The 18,181-nt window shown below is 36.6% G+C and overlaps 2 protein-coding genes across 3 annotated transcripts in view; one reads left to right on the top strand and one right to left on the bottom strand.

Moving 5' to 3' along the window:
• Positions 1-9,636, bottom strand: part of LOC137642264 (flotillin-1-like) — a 32,039-nt gene extending 22,403 nt beyond the window's left edge. Inside the window, exon 1 of the mRNA XM_068374791.1 lies at positions 9,464-9,636. Coding sequence (XP_068230892.1) covers positions 9,464-9,512 — 49 coding nt within the window. The 5' untranslated portion in view covers positions 9,513-9,636. The remainder of the gene's footprint in view (positions 1-9,463) is intronic.
• Positions 1-18,181, top strand: part of LOC137642265 (flotillin-1-like) — a 78,946-nt gene that overhangs the window by 27,226 nt on the left and 33,539 nt on the right. For both annotated transcript variants that reach the window (XR_011044721.1, XM_068374792.1), the window contains exon 2: positions 14,738-14,813. Coding sequence is in view for 1 of the 2 variants with exons in the window: in XM_068374792.1 (XP_068230893.1) it covers positions 14,738-14,813 (76 nt within the window). In the remaining variant the exon portion in view is untranslated. The remainder of the gene's footprint in view (positions 1-14,737; positions 14,814-18,181) is intronic.

The following is an 18,181-nucleotide window of genomic DNA, read 5'->3' as shown; positions in this document are numbered from 1 at the left end:
TCAGCGATCAGGAAACTTTTCCGAGCTAAAAGGGTACCGCCGCGAGTCGGTGCAAATATGCATCGCTAAAAGAAATGGACTATAGTACTAATGGATCTTTGTAGCACCTACTTTTAAGCTTTCTAATTTATTATTGAATGGGCTCGTAGCCCAAGCATTGTGTCATATTGCCAAAATATATTATTATTATTATTATTATTATTATTATTATTATTATTACTTGCTGTGCTACAACCCTTGTTAGAAAAGCAGGATGCTATAAGCCCAAGGGCTCCAACATAGAAAATAGCCCAGTGAGGAAAAGAAACAAGGAAGAAAACAAATATTTTAAGAACAGTAACATTGAAATAAATACAAGAGAAAGATAAATAAGTTAGAATAGTGTATTCGAGTGTACCCTCAAGCAAGAGAACTCAAACCCAAGACAGTGGAAGACCATGGTACAGAGACTATGGCACTATCCAAGACTAGAGAACAATGGTTTGATTTTGGAGTGTCCTTCTCTTAGAAGAGCTGCTTACCATAGTTAAAGAGTCTCTTATACCCTTACCAAGAGAAAAGTAGCCACTGCACAATTATGGAGTAGTTAACCCCTTGGGAGAAGAAGAATTGTTTGATAATCTGTGTTGGCAGGTGTACGAGGACAGAGGAGAATCTGTAAAGAATGGGCCAGACTTTTCGGTGTGTGTAGGCAAGGGGAAAATGAACCGTAACCAGAGAGAAGGATCCAATGTAGTACTGTCTGGCCAGTTAAAGGACCCCATAACTCTCTAGCGGTAGTATCTCAACTGGTGGCTGGTGCCTAGGCCAACCTACTACTTATAAAGTTCAAATGACAGTAGCCATCTAACTAGAATCTCAGATCAATGAAAATTGGTTTAAATGTTTCCAAAAATATCCAAAAGCGACCATCTTCATCTTGAGTATTGATCTATAGATCGAGAAAGTGTTTTAAAAATAGCTCTTCCCCAACGTATAGTTCAGAGTGATTCTGCTCCCCGAGTTAAGCCTGCCGACTGATGATCATCTCTAAAGGAGCATGACTTGTGGAAAAAAGTCTTATTGCCTCTTTGATTCAGTGGCATTCGTGTGACTAGGCATGATCCACGAAAACGAAGATCTTATAAACGAGTGATTTCCTTGTTCGAAGCTGTCTTGTTCAATTCTTTCTCTCCAACACTCGTTAATTCGACTGGAACCATATTAACCTACTCCTATAATTGATAATGTATCGCTGTGGTACCTTTAAAACGTTTTCCTCACGGCGTAGAATAATATTGTGGCTCTTAAGGTAGTAGGTTGGCCAGGGCACCAGCCGCCCGTTGAGATACTACCGCTAGAGTGTTATTGGGTCCTTTGACAGGCTAGGCAGTACTACATTGGAACCTTCTCTTTGAATATGGTTCACTTTCCCTTTGCCTACACATACACCGAATAGTCTAGCCTATTCTTTACAAATTCTCCTGTCCTCATACACCTGACAACACTAAGATTAACAAAAAAATTATTCTTCACCCAAGGTGTTAACCACTGCACTGTAATTGTTCAGTGGCTACTCTCCTCTTGGTAAGGGTAGAAGAGACTCTTTAGCTATGGTAAGCAGCTCTTCTAGGAGGACACTCCAAAATCAAACCATTGTTCAGTCTTGGGTAGTGCCCTAGCCCCTGTTCCATGGTGTTCCACTGTTTTGGGTTAGAGTTCTCTTGCTTGAGAGTACACTCGGGCACACTATTCTATCTAATTTTTCTTCCTCTTGTTTTGTTAAAGTTTTCATAGTTTATATAGGAAATATTTATTTTCATGCTTTTACTGTCCTTAGAATATTTCATTTTTCCTTGTTTCCTTTCCTCACTGGGCTATTTTCCCTGTTGGAGCTCCCGGGCTTATAGCATCCTGTTTTTCCAACTAGTGTTTTAGCTTCGCTAGTAATAATAATAATAATAATAATAATAATAATAATAGGGTTCAGCACCAAATTTTCATAAATCCAAGTCTTTGAATTTATGCTTTGGTCATCAGATTTAACTTCGGTCTTTCTGGGATCGAACGCAGATTATTTGAAACTTAATTTTCTTTGAGTATAGTTGACCATACAATTCCACTATACATTCCACCAATAACTTTCATATATACCTCAATTCTTCCAGGTCATTTGTAGCCACCTTGCTACTTCTTTGCTTCTCCTATGAGCAGTTTGTAAAAAGGCAGATCTCGAAGTATTATCATTATTATTAGTATTTTGTTGTTTTTACTATTATCAATTTCTTTTTTATTATTTTACATCAGCACTTGAATAATCCTTTCCCATGAATGGCAAAGGCAAGGGAGATTCACAATGGGCCACAGACTGACCATATCAAGCCCCCTCTCCACCCAAGCTACGACCAGGGAGGGCCAAATAATGGCTGCTGATGACTCAGCAGGTAGACCTATAGGCTCTCCCAAACCTCCCATTTCACAATGATGGTGAGGTTTCAGACACTACAAGAAACTGTGGAGCTTGAGCGGGGTCACGAACCCCAGTAGAATAGCATGCTAGGGACGTTCCCAATAGATTACGACAGCCGTAAAGAAGGAAACAATAGGTCGGATATCCCCACTTCAGAACACTTGAAAAACTGACGTAAGCATCAGGTAGTAGGTTGGCCAGGGCACCAGCCGCTCGTTGAGATACTACCGCTAGAGAGAGGGGGTCCTTTGACTGGCCAGACAGTACCATATTGGATCCTTCTCTCTGGTTACGGTTCTTTCCCTTTGCCTACACAGACACCGAATAGTCTGGCCTATTCTTTACAGATTCTCCTCTGTCCTCACACACCTGACAACACTGAGATTACTAAACAATTCTTCTTCACCCTAGGGGTTAACTACGGCAATGTAATTGTTCAGTGGCTACTTTCCTCTTGGTAAGGGTAGAAGAGACTCTTTAGCTATGGTAAGCAGCTCTTCTAGGAGAAGGACACTCCAAAATCAAACCATTGTTCTCTAGTCTTGGGTAGTGCCATAGCCCCTGTTCCATGGTGTTCCACTGTCTTGGGTTAGAGTTCTCTTGCTTGAGTGGCTACTCTTCTCTTGGTAAGGGTAAAAGAGACTTTAGCTAAGGTAAGCAGCTCTTCTAGGAGAGAGGACACTCCAAAATCAAACCATTGTTCTCTAGTCTTGGGTAGTGCCATAGGCCCTGTTCCATGGTGTTCCACTGTTTTTGGGTTAGAGTTCTCTTGCTTGAGGGTACACTCGGGCACACTATTCTATCTAATTTCTCTTCCTCTTGTTTTGTTAGTTTTCATAGTTTATATAGGAAATATATATTTTGATGTTTTTACTGTCCTTAGAATATTTCATTTTTCCTTGTTTCCTTTCTTCACTGGGCTATTTTCCCTGGGCTTATAGCATCCTGTTTTTCCAACTAGTGTAGTAGCTTCGCAAGTAATAATAATAATAATAATAATAATAATAATAACTATTATTATTATTATTATTATTATAATAGGGTGCAGCACCAAATTTTCATAAATCCAAGTCTTTGAATTTATGCTTTGGTCATCAGATTTAACTTCGGTCTTTCTGGGATCGAACGCAGATTATTTGAAACTTAATTTTCTTTGAGTATAGTTGACCATACAATTCCAATATACATTCCACCAATAATTTTCATATATGCCTCAATTCTTCCAGGTCATTTGTAGCCACCTTGCTACTTCTTTGCTCCTCCTATGAGCATTTTGTAAAAAGGCAGATCTCGAAGTATTATCATTATTATTAGTATTTTGATGTTTTTACTATTATTATCAATTTATTTTCTATTATTTTACATCAGCACTTGAATAATCCTTTCCCATAAATGGCAAAGGCAAGGGAGAGTCACAATGGGCTAGAGACTGACCATATCAAGCCCCTTCTCCACCCAAGCTAGGACCAAGGAGGGCCAAATAATGGCTGCTGATAACTCAGCACGTAGACCTATAGGCAATCCCAAACATCCCATCTCACAATGATGGTGAGGTTGCAGACACTACAAGAAACTGTGGAGCTTGAGCGGGATCACGAACCCCAGTAGAATAGAATGCTAGGGACGTTTCCAATAGATTACGACAACCCTAAAGAAGGAAACAATAGGTCGGATATCCCCACTTCAGAACACTTGAAAAACTGACGTAAGCATCAATGGGCCATAATTTTCTCTGGGTAGTGAACAGATCCTTCGCTCCTCCCGTCAGCTAAGCGGAGCTACCAGGGAAAAATCCCTAGTACAAGATTTCCTACAGTTCGCTCCAGGAGATGATCACGGTCTAGGGATATACCTAGGCCCTAGGGTATACGGTATACCTAGACCATGGGGATTTACCTAGACCGTGATCTATGTTTTAAAGTCACTGTTGTGGAAGAGTGACTTACGCCACGGTCTTGCTGTTATTATATATTAAAACATTTTGTTGATGTTTGATTTCGATTTTTAGAGAGAGAGAGAGAGAGAGAGAGAGAGAGAGAGAGAGAGAGAGAGAGAGAGAGAGAGAGAGAGAGAGAGAGAGCTTACTAAAGCTGGGTATTTTTGGGGTATCTCTAAGTCTCTGTGATCGTGTCCTTGAGATGCAGTAATGGGTGGAAGGCTGTTTTTGCCCGCGGTGGTATGAGAAGGGAGAATTGAAGGACACGCAGGAGAGAGAGAGAGAGAGAGAGAGAGAGAGAGAGAGAGAGAGAGAGAGAGAGAGAGCCAACACGCACAAAACACACATATAGTCCTATATACACATTACATATACTGTATATATATATATATATATATATATATATATATATATATATATATATATATATATATATATATATATATATATATATATATATATATATATATATATATATATATATAAATATTATATCCTCAAGGTCGCAGCAAGAGAGAGAGAGAGAAAGAGAGAGAGAGAGTGAGAGAGAGAGAGAGGCCTATACACTCATATATATATATATATATATATATATATATATATATATATATATATATATATATATATATATATATATATATATATATATATATATATACACTTTTATCTTCAAGGTCGAATGGAAAGATGAAACTTACATTTCGTTCAGATGTTTTCAAGCACGCCTAGTCACCCGTGTATTTATAAATAAGGCCTAGGCCTATATTAATTCAACAATAAAACTGCAGGAAATGAATTCAGTTATTCCAGCCAGAGTGAAATACTATTCATACAATCTTCCAGTGATGTGAGGCTTACGTCATTAAGGCCTTCCCGTTTATGACATTGATTATCACATTCAATCTCTCTCTCCATCTCCTTCTTCCTAACTGCTGCAGTGACCACCAGGTGTCTAACTCAGTAATTAGGTTAACACACTTAATGGGTGTTAAGGAAACTGGTGTAAATCACTCCATCAATGTTTGGAATTTAATGCTGTTGCTGTTCTTAAAATATTTTATTTTGATTGTTTATTACTTCTCTTGTAGTTTATTTCCTTATTTCCTTTCCTCACTGGTCTATTTTTCTTCTTTGAGCCCTTGGGATTACAGCAGCTTGCTTTTCCAACTAAGGTTGTAGCTTAGATAATAATAATAATAATAATAATAATATTTCAGGCCAGGACTTCTTGCATGTCAGAGGGATTCATTGCAACAATTTAGAGAAATAGCATCAATTTAGCCTTTTGTTCCATGATTGCCAATGTTTACACAGAAACTGATTTGATTTGGTAGTTGTCATACATTATGCTTTAATTCTTTTACTAAAATTAAAGGCATCAAAGCAGTGTCTATGTCTATAAGTCACTGAATGTGGAACATTTGTGGTCAGTGTGTATATCTCTAGAATTTTTGATCATGTAGCCGGAAATCTTACACTTCTGGCACCACCGTATCCTTTGCACCATGGTTTTCCACGTTGATGCCGGTTTAGTATGTGGCCTACCTTTTTTATTCTGGTTTAGTATGTGGCCTACCTTTTCTATTCTGGTTTAGTATGTGGCCTACCTTTTCTATTCTGGTTTAGTATGTGGCCTACCTTTTTTATTCTGGTTTAGTATGAGGCCTACCTGGCTTGTTAGGTTAGGTTAGGTTAAGCCACATACTAAAACAAATAGAATTTCGTAGGCCATATTCGAAAGGTAGGCCACATACTAAACCGGCACCTCCACGATTTTGGATTTGAATTTACTCGTGTGAGCACTAATACCCTTAGGTTTTATTTTCCAAGATATAATTTCTTTAGTGAATAGGCAATTGAGAAGAGACACCCAACACTTTTATCTACCTCAGATTCGAGGTAAATGCGAATGAGTTCACCTTCCAAAAAGGGGCAACATAACTGCCTGTGATAAGGGTCCAAGGTTGTGAAACGGATAATGGAAGCTGAAAGAGACATACAATGCTTAGTAGTAGAAGAAAGGAAATGGTATCTGATTTTCACCAAGCAAATGTGGGATGGTTAAAGGCCAGCCACTGGGAATGAATATATTATAGTTTTAGGTTAAATTACACAAGCTGAAATGTTGACCAAGGTTGGAAGTGGTTTTGTTTACACTCTGGGTTTGGTCAATTCTCAGTTCTTGCTTCAGGTGGTTGACCTCTCTTGCAGTTCAGCTGGGCATCGATATGGTTGAAAGGAAGGTCGCCCTGTTTGATGGTTATCATCTTGTAGTTGCTAAATGTGGAATAATTGTGGCCTGTGTCTGTCTCTAGAAGTCGCTGGATCTGGAGCAATTGTGGCCATTGTCTATGGCCTTGAAGCTGCTGAATGTGGAGAAATTGTGGCCATTGTCTATGGCCTTGCAGTTGCTGGATGTGGAGCACTTGTGACCTTTGTCCATGTCTATAGAAGTTGCTGGATATGGAGCAATTGTATCTATTGTTTATGTCCTTGAAAACGCTGGATGTGGAGCACTTGTGACCTTTGTCCATGTCTATATAAGTTGCTGGATATGGAGCAATTGTAGCTATTGTTTATGTCCTTGAAAACGCTGGATGTGGAACACTTGGGACTTGTGTTTATGTCTCTAGAAGTTGATGGATGTGTAGAAATTGTGGCTAGTGTCTATGTCTCTAGAATTTGCTGGCTGTGGATCACTTGTAGCCAGTGTCTATGTCTCTAGAAGTTGCTGGCTGTGGATCAGTTGTGGCTAGTGTCTGTCTCTAGAAGTTGCTGGATGTGTACCATTTGTGGCCAGTGTCTGTCTCTAGAAACTGCTGGATTTGGATCAGTTGTGGTCAGTATCTGTCTCTAGAAATTGTTGGATGTGGATCAGTTGTGGCCAGTGTCTATGTCTCTAGAAGTTGCTGGATGTGAAACAATTGTGACCAGTGTCTATGTTCTTAGAAGTTGCTAGACGTAAAACCATTGTGGCCAGTGTTCATGTATCTAGAAGTTGGTGGAAGTGGAGCATTTGTTGGCCAGTGTCTATGTATCTACAGTTTACTGATGTTGGGAAGTCTAAACAACCTTACTGGTAGGTTTCGCTGTTATTGTAGCTTTCCCCTTCTTGTAGATGCCAAAAGTTGGTGGTTGTCATACCACCATTGTGGTGAGGGATTCACTTCCTGTACATCTACATTGGTAGCCAGTAATCATCTTTTTCAAGGTATCAAGTGCAGCAGCAGGATTATTCTAGAATACTACGGTTGTGATGGCCTGTTGAAAACGTCCCTGCCTGGCATTTGCCGGAATGGTGTTCGAGTTCCGCACAAGCTTGCTAGCTTCTTGTAGTGTCTGCAACCTCACCTTTCTTGTGAGCTAAGGATTTAGGATATTGGTCTACCTGCTGAGTCATCAGCAGCCATTGCTTTGACCTCCCTGATCCTAGCTTGGATGAAGAGGGGCTTTGGGCGCTGATCATACGAGTATGTATAAATGGTCAGTCTCAGAGCCTTGTCCTACTAGCTAGGGCATTGTCACTGTCCCTTGCCTCTGCCATTCACGAGTGGCCTTTAAACCTTTAAACCCATGAAGTAATTCTTGTTCTAAATGACTAAGGCAAAGATTAAGTGCTATTGCTGAGACCTTTTTCAAGGTAATTTTTTGAGAGCTATTGTGATTTGCTGGTAGGTTGGGGCATAGGCCTAAAGATCTCTTTTAGGAGATTTTGGTTTAGTAATGGACATTTACATTTGTTTTTTCCTATTGGAGAAGCAAATAGCAATATGAATACTCTCTCAAATTTTACGGTGTTTTCTTATTATCGCAACGAAAGAGACCCATCATCCGGATATTGAACAATCATTATACAAGATAGAAAAACACCTTGATGCTCAAACACCAGATCACAAGAGATTCAGAGATGAAAATAGACCCACCGATAGCAACATTTGGCAACCCTCTTGCTTGCGCCACTTTCCAGCTTGTATATTTTCACCTAAATAATTCAATACCTTCGTTTGTTTTCACTATTGGTTGAAGAGTGTTTGAAAGCAAGCAAGCTTAGTTCGAAACAGCAACGTTAATCCTTATGTAGTGGCTTATATGAGTTTTAATTTTTCATACAAATCAAACTAAAAAATAAGCATTTGATAATAATGATAATAATAATAATAATAATAATAATAATAATAATAATAATAATATAAAACAACATCTTATGCACAAGATGTTTATGGGAAAACCAATATAGAAAATAAAAGTCGGGAAAATTGAGGACTGGATAACTAAATTCTTGAGAGAGAGAGAGAGAGAGAGAGAGAGAGAGAGAGAGAGAGAGGAGAGAGAGAGAGAGAGAGAGAGAGAGAGAGGGGGGGGGTAGGTGGGTGTAAAATGCCACGATGAATTATTTTTGTATTCTCCGGTTGACAGACGTGATTTTCTCCTTCTAAAAGGGTTTATATATATATATATATATATATATATATATATATATATATATATATATATATATATATATATATATATATATATATATATACAGTATGATACAGTGCGTAGTTATTTCTACACTCACATATATAGTGTATAGTGGCTTATATATATATATATATATATATATATATATATATATATATATATATATATATATATATATATATATATATATATATATATATAACAAACACACATATACAGTTCTTGTGTTTCTTGCTTGAGGGTACACTCAGGCACACTATTCTATCTTCTTCCTTATTTCCTTTCCTCACTGTGGTATTTTCCCTGTTGGATCCCTTGGGCTTATAGCATCCTGCTTTCCCAACTAGGGTTGTAGCTTAGCTAGCAACACACACACACACACACACACACACACACACATATATATATATATATATATATATATATATATATATATATATATATATATATATATATATATATATATATATATATACTGTATATATATATATATATATATATATATATATATATATATATATATATATATATATAGTGTTTTATATTAAAACTAAGTATGTTACACAAGCTTTCACCAAACGGGTTTAACTAAAGTTTACGACAAAATAACTTACCCGAAACCACTAACACTTCGTTAGGTCCACACGTAATGAAATGCACCATGTTTACAACTGTTTGTTTACTGTAGAAATTCACAATAAACTTTGTAATAAACAAAGACGCACTTTGGTCACTACGACTTGCAAGCGTCGGTGGCTACTCTTGGACACTGAATGCGCCTCAATTCGTTTTCTAACTTTCATATATGACGACAACAGCGACTTGAATTCGTCCGTTTCGATCGATGGTGACTTAAGAAACTTTAATTAAGCGTAAACAGTCATTATCTGTGTTAAATAAGTATTTTAATATTAATTATTCATATCTAAAGTTTTTGTTAATTCAATTTTGGTTTAATTATAATGTCAGTGTTCTAATATATTCATAATTTTCGTAAATGTCAGAGTGTAAGGAATCGGACGCGGTAGTTCGATCGACAGTGACTTAAGAAACTTTAAATAAGCACAAACAATCATTATCTGTGTTAAACAAGTATTTTTATATTGATTATTCATATCTAAAGTTAATTTTAATTCAATTTCGGTTCAATTTTAATGTCAGTGTTCGAATATATTCATAATTTTCGTAAATGTCAGAGTGAAAGGAATCGGACGCGGTAGCATTCTGTGACCTTCATGCAACTTGTGTTCCTACTTCGCTGGAAAATATTGCGCGAGATGTTGAACATCCGTGATTGCTGTAAACTTGAAATTTATTAGAATACAACAATTAAAGCGAATAAAGGCAGACAGTTTATTACTCATTTACTATAGGATTCATTTAATTGTGAATTTTCAAGAGGAATTCCTTAAATAACGATCAACACATGGAAGTCAGCTGACGGACCACTCTTTCCTACTATGATTTGATTACTCAGAGTATCAGAATTCTTCCTGCGTCACTGATTCTTGTATTCGTTCCAGGTTCCAGGTTCCAGGTTTCTCGTTGCTCTCTCCACAACACTGTGATTGTGGGCACACTGCTGGAAGAAGCCTTAGTTACTTCTTACATAGACAGCTTGCATAATTTTACTTCTAACTTCGAGGGCCTTTTCTAATATACCTGGCAATGTCTTTAGTTGGCTTTTCTAAAGTACCTATTTCCATGTTATTGTTTCTAAATCTTTTTAACTCATTACAGCTAAACTAGTAGGTTGGCCAGGGCACCAGCCACCCGTTGAGATACTACTGCTAGAGAGTTATGGGGTCTTTTGACTGGCCAGACAGTACTGCATTGGATCATTCTCTCTGGTTACGGTTCACTTTCCTTTTGCCTACACATATACTGAGTAGTCTGGCATATTCTTTACAGATTTTCCTCTGTCCTCATACACCTGACAATACTGAGATTACAAACAGTTCTTCTTCACCCAAGGGGTTAACTACTACACTGTAATTGTTCAGTGGCCACGTTCCTCTTGGTAAGGGTAAAAGAGACTCTTTACCGATGGCAAGCAGCTCTTCTAGGAGAAGGACACTCCAAAATCAAACCATTGTTCTCTAGTCTTGGATAGTGCCGTAGCCTCTGTACCATGGTCTTCCACTGTCTTGGATTAGAGTTCTCTTGCTTGAGGGTACACTCGGGCACACTATTCTATCTAATTTCTCTTCATCTTGTGTTAAAGTTTTTATAGTTTATATAGATAAAATATTTTTTAATGTGGTTACTGTTCTTAAAATATATTTTGTTTCCTTTCCTCAATGGGCTTACTTCCCTGTTGGGGCCCCTGGGTTTATAGCATCTTGCTTTTCCAACTAGGGTTGTAGCTTAGCAAATAATAATAATAATAATAATAATAATAATAATAAACATATGCTCGGTTGTATCCTCAGCCTACTTACACAACACACAAGGCCTATCATTATAATTCCTGTTTATATAATTTTCTCTTAATTCTAGCATATTCAACCTTGCTTTCATAACTATTATTGTGTCTTATTTAATGAATATTCCTCTTTGATTTTGTGATGATATAACTTAACAAATGATTGTTAGTATAAGAGTATGAGACTAATATGAATCCTGTTTTTTATTGTTTTTATATGGCATATCTATTTTAACCTTGTTAATGATCTTAAAGTATTTTATATTCGTTATTTACTTCTCAAATAAATTTTTATTCATATCATTATTTCCTTTCCTTACTGGGCTATTTTCAGTGTTGGAGCCCTTGGACTTTTAAGCATCCTGCTTTTCCAAATAGGGTTGTAGCTTAGCTAGCAGTAGTATTAATAACCATAACAACAACACAATAATAATAATAATAATAATAATAGGATTGGTGTAGATGCAACAGTTCCTCCTTTACTTAAACCAGATGGCTCAGTCACTCACTGTCCAAAGGAAAAGGCAACCCTTTTGGCTGATGTTTTTGACAGTAAACAGAGTAATGAAAAACTTGAACTTCCTCATTCCTGTTTTCCTGAGGCTAAACTAACTAGTTTAGCTTTTCGATCTCGTGAGATTAAAGCGCTGTTGATGGACCTTGATGCTTATGGAGGTGTAGACCCTAATGGTATTTTTCCTTTGTTTTTTATAAAGACAGCAGATTTCTTAGCTCCAAAGTTATCTGTTATTTTACGCAAGTTAGCAAGAAGAGGAGCTTTTAGCACTTGTTGGAGAATTGGTAATGTTACTCCTCTATGTAAATGTGTTTGTGGTAGCTCAAGTCCCACTGATTACCGCCCAATTTCCATAACTCCCATATTATCTAAAGTTTTTGAACGTCTTCTGGCAAAACGTCTTAATAGGTTTGCTGAAGGTAATCATCTATTCCCTAGTTTGCAATTTGGTTTTCGGAAAGGCCTTGGAGCATGTGATGCCCTTCTTACAATCTCCAATGCAGTACAGAAATCCCTTGATTGTGGTCGGGAAGTTCGTATGATTGGCCTTGATTTTAGTGCTGCCTTTGACCGTGTTAATCATGAGGCCCTTGTTTTCAAACTGAAACAGTTGGGAGTGGGTGGGTCGTTTCTTAGCATTATTATTGATTTTTTAAGTAGTAGATCTCAAAGAGTTGTTGTTGATGGGCACCATAGTGAGTATAGAAATGTGATATCCGGTGTTCCACAGGGTAGTGTTCTTGGCCCATTACTTTTCATACTATATACACATGACATGTGGTTTGGCCTAGAAAATAAGCTTGTTGCGTATGCAGATGATGCTACTCTCTTTGCATCAATTCCATCCCCTGAATGTAGATCTGGGGTTGGTGAATCCCTTAATAGAGATTTAGCTAAAATTAGTGCATGGTGCAAATTATGGGGTATGAAGTTGAATCCTAACAAAACTCAAAGTATGATTGTAAGTAGGTCAAGGACGGTGGCTCCTCAACATCCGGATCTCAGTATTGATAATGTTTCTTTAAATTTGTATGACTCATTCAAAATTTTAGGCGTGATTCTTGACAGCAAATTTACTTTTGAGAAACATATAAGGTCTGTGTCTTCTTCAATTGCACAAAAAATTGGCTTATTGAGAAAGTCTTTTAAGATATTCGGTGATCAATCTATTCTGAAGAAGTGTTTTAATTCTTTTATTCTACCTTGTTTTGAGTATTGTTCTCCTGTCTGGTCTTCAGCTGCTGATTCTCATCTTAATTTGTTGGACAGAAACTTACGGTCTATTAAATTTCTTATTCCTGATCTAGATATTAATCTCTGGCACCGTCGATCAATTAGTTCATTATGCATGTTGCATAAGATTTTTCATAACTCTGACCATCCTTTACATTCAGATCTCCCTGGACAATTCTATCCTGTTCGTAATACTAGGCAGGCAGTTAATTCTAATAGCCAGGCCTTCTCCATCATAAGACTCAATACTACGCAGTACTCTAGAAGTTTTATTCCAGCTGTTACCAAGTTGTGGAATGATCTTCCTAATCGGGTTGTTGAATCAGTAGAACTTCAAAAGTTCAAAGTTGGAGCAAATGCTTTTTTGTTGACCAGACGGACATGAGTCTTTTTATAGTTTATATATGACATTTTTGTTGTTGACGTTGTTAATAGTTTATATATGATATATCTCTTTTGACATTACTTTTTTTAGAATGATTTATTGTTAATTTGTTCTCTTCAGTTATTTATTTCCTTATTTCCTTTCCTCACTGGGCTATTTTTCCCTATTGGAGCCCCTGGGCTTATAGCATCTTGCTTTTCCAATTAGGGTTGTAGCTTGGATAGTAATAATAATAATAATAATAATAATTCAACGCTACTTGCCTCAGTGTTAAATCTCTTGATATACAAACAAACAAACATTAAGTAGTATATTGAAGTTGTACAGAGAGAGAGAGAGAGAGAGAGAGAGAGAGAGAGAGAGAGAGAGGGGGGGGGGGGGGCGTGGGGGGGGGGGGGGGGGGGGCGTGGGGGGGGGGGGCGGTTAGCCGATACTTGTAACGATTATAATACCTTACATTTCCGGTGTTTCCACTTCGTATTAATTCGTCGACTATTCATATATTTCAATGGAAGATTTTAATACTTTCAATGTAACAAAGTTGTTTTCTGTAGATTTTAATATTTTCAATATTATTTTGGTTTTATGCATTCATCCTTTATGACATTTTATTTTTATGGTTACGAGATAGTGAAGAATATATATATCAAATACATTTTACGATTCGTGATCACTCAATATTAGTTTGCTGTAATTTCAATCCTATTTTTTATTTTAGTTTCGCTAATTTCCATAAAACATGAAAACTTTCTTTCAAAAATAATTCATTAAAATAGTTGCGCCAGACTACACTTACTTTTCTAACTTTTGATTGATCTTATTCGATTTTCATCTTTAATTATTCAGTAGAGAGCCATATGGCAAATGAGATAATACAATTTTTCTAGAAATATATAATTTTCCCAATAGTTTTGCCTAAATTTTAAATTTTGGTTAGATTGCTAGGGAGACGAGAAGACTGTAGATTAGGCCTAGGCCTACATATGTATGTCTGCCTCCATGCCTTCATGTCTGTGATATGAGAATAAAAGCAATTGAGCTCCAACAACCATACGAAGAAGATAGTGCACAAACAGTTGGAAAATTCCTTTTTTGTGAAGAAAATATTGAAAATAAGAAAAGAGTACTACAAAAAATGTGGATGAAAAGTGAAAAACTAGTGAAAATAAGGAACACACAAAACTAAAAGACACACCTGAATCTGATCTGATCTGAGTTAATATTCTGTTAAATATCAAATTGATACATTATTAACCATAGGTAAGGTAATAATTTTTGAATTTGAAATAAAATAATCATGTTTCTAACGGATGTTTCTACCATTTCAGGCGTCGGATATGCTAAGCCGGCCATGATCATCGGTGGACGAGTGATTGCATTCACGTGTTTCCAGCGATGGCGGAGGTAAGAAGGGGCAATTTAATAGTTCTAATAATCATTCTTTATTATTATTATTATTATTATTTGCTAAGCTACAACCCTAGTTAGAAAAGCAGGATGCTATAAGCCCAGGGGTCCAACAGGGAAAATAGCCCAGTGAGGGAAGGTTCTTTATTATTATTATTATTATTATTATTATTATTATTATTATTATTATTATTATTACTTGCTAAGCTACAACCCTAGTTAGAAAAGCAGGATGCTATAAGCCCAGATGCTCCAACAAGGAAAATAACCCAGTGAGGGAAGGAAATAAGGAAAAATAAAACATGTTAAGAACAGTAACAACATTAAATTCAACATTTCCTATATAAACTATAAAAAACTTTAACAAAACAAGAGGAAAAGAAGTTAGATAGAATAGTGTGTCCGAGTGTAACCTCAAGCAAGAGAACTCTAACCCAAGACATGGTACAGAAGCTATGACACTACCCAAGACTAGAGAACAATGGCTGCATTTTGGAGTGACCTTCTCCTAGAAGAGCTGCTTACCAAAGCTAAAGAGTCTCTTCTACCCTTACCAAGAGGAAAGTGGCCACTGAACAATTACAATGCAGTAGTTAACCCCTTGGGTGAAGAAGAATTGTTTGGTAATCACAGTGTTGTCAGGTGTATGAGGATAGAGGAGAATATGTAAAGAATAGGCCAGACTATTCGGTGTATGTGTAGGCAAAGGGAAAATTAACCGTAACCAGAGACAAGGATCCAATATAGTACTGTCTGGCCAGTCAAAAGACCCCATAACTCTCTAGCGGTAGTATCTGAACGGGTGGCTGGTGCCCTGGCCAACCTACTAAAATAGCCTACAGATTATGTTTCAGTAGGAATATCTACTTTTTGCCTTGTACAGTAGATAGGATCTGAGCTTCAGCAAGGTGCAGAAATTAAACATGCGCGTAAAGTCTAGACATGGTGAGAAGATAGGTGAAGTACGATAATCTATTCGTCAATGTACAATAACACATCACATCCTTTCGGGCAAAGGCAAAGTTTGTGAAGATGGATAGACATTTATCCATCTGTTGAATGAAATCTCATATCCTGGGGAAACAGTGTCTGTCCAATTATGTATATTCATTAACAATATCTAGAATGTCGTCCAACCCTTATTTTGTCCGCATTTTCTTTGAACATAATCTTAGTTTTACTTGTATTAATTTTCAGTCTTACATTTTTTATTCAAATCTTCAATAATCTTTTCCAATTGCACCCATGATTCACTATTATTATTATTATTATTATTATTATTATTATTACTTGCTAAGCTACAACCCTAGTTGGGATGGCGAGCATTTGGTAAACAAAATGAGATTATGAAAGGTAAAATGGCACTTTCTCTAAAAAGAAAAGTATTTAATCAAATGACCACAGTCCTACCAATATTAACTAACTTGTGCATCAGAAACTCGTGGAGCCTTAGGACACAAGCGTGTTACAACTCTAAGAGCTATGGAAAGAATAATAATGGCAATAACACCAAGTAACAGAAAAAGGGCAACTTGGAAATGAGAGCAAACTAAAGTAGTGTACAGTCTAATATGTAAGAAAAAGAAATGATCATGGACAGTGCAGATAATAGGTGGACATTAAGAGTAATAGAATGGGTACCTAGAGATTGTAAAAGAAGCATGAGGAGGAAGAGAAGACGATTGATGGGCGAGCTAAAAAAATTTGCTTATATATATATATATATATATATATATATATATATATATATATATATATATATATATATATATATATATATATATATATATATATACAGTATATATGTGTATATATATTATATATATGTATATATATACATATTGATGTATATTGATGGTTAGTTATAGATTATTAAGAATATATCAATCAATAGTAATTCATTGTATATTTGTCTAACTTTGATAATCAGCCCGGTTTGACTTAAAGCTTCCACCTTTCAATGCGAGGGCTCAACACGTGCTGGATGCACATTAGCAAAGTCTGAAAGGATTTGTCCTGGGAGCATATTAGCAAAGTCTGGAATGGTTTGTCCCAGGAGCATATTAGTAAAGTCTGGAAGGGTTGGTCCCGGGAGCATATTAGCAAAGTCTGGATTGGTTTGTCCCAGGAGCATATTAAGAAAGTCTGGAAGGATTTGTCCCTGGAGCATATTAGCAAAGTCTGGAAGGATTTGTCCCGGGAGCACATTAACAAAGTCTGGAAGGGTTTGTCCCTGGACGAAATTAAAGCCAATCCTAGATCGAGCTCACAAAGGCAAACATTACCAACCCATGACGTCATCACCTTCCAACCCCACTCATAGAAACTCAATTCTATCATTCTTAGGCAAGCTTAATTAAAAGAAACAATATTGAGACCTAATGTCTTTTTTTCCTGCTCCCTTTTATTTGAGTCTATATGACAATGGCTATAAAAATCAACAGTAATGAGCGCCATCTTGGAGCCTTGTAATAGTATGGGAGGAAAGGTAACCTTGATAACGGCTCCCCTTCAGTTTCGCCACTCTTCCCCCTCGAAGCGGAAACGCTATTAGGGGTGAAGATTGCTATGTGTTGTATCCAGATATACGTCCCCTGATATTATGCGATATCCTTAAGAAAAATTTTAAGGATATTCGCGCCAGGAGTTAGAATTCTGGAGACCTATGGTCAATTCTCTGGGAGTATCACTGTAGCCAAATATCCCTTAGAAAGCTGCCTAAAGGAACCTTCCATCAGGACGACATGGCCATCTCGCCCAAAAATAGATTTTTTGCTTCGCTTCAAAATCCGTTTTTCACTTTCTCTGAAGGAACACCCTGATTAGTAATTCATTTGAGCGGGAGATTGTAAAATTTTCTTAGTAGCAAATAGTGTGACGAGAAGGACCAGATTTCATTACAACCTCCTTTATCTTAATTTATCCAATGCATCCTTGAAGGGAAAGTGTTTATTCCTAATTAATTGTGGCCATGAATATACCAACACTGTCTACTGCGAATTTCCATAATCTTGTGTTTTATCTGTAAGATTACATTTATTATATGTACTAAGTTTTACTTGTTTTTTTTTTATTGCCGAATCTTTAATATTTGCATGTTTGGGCTATGCTCTCTAGACAAAATTATTATTATTATTATTATTATTATTATTATTATTATTATTATTATTATTATTATTATTATTATTATTATTATTATTATTATTATTATTACTTGCTAAGCTATAATCCTAATTGGAAAAGCAGGATGCTATAAGCCCAGGGCTCCAACAGGGAACAATAACCCAGTGGGGAAAGGAAACAAGGAAAGATAAAATTTTTAAGAAGAGTAATTACATTATCATAAATATCTCCTATATAAACTA

This window comes from Palaemon carinicauda, chromosome 6 (assembly GCF_036898095.1).
Source record: "Palaemon carinicauda isolate YSFRI2023 chromosome 6, ASM3689809v2, whole genome shotgun sequence".
In the NCBI taxonomy this organism is placed as follows: Eukaryota; Metazoa; Arthropoda; class Malacostraca; order Decapoda; family Palaemonidae; genus Palaemon; species Palaemon carinicauda.
This window is presented reverse-complemented; position numbering and strand designations above follow the sequence as displayed.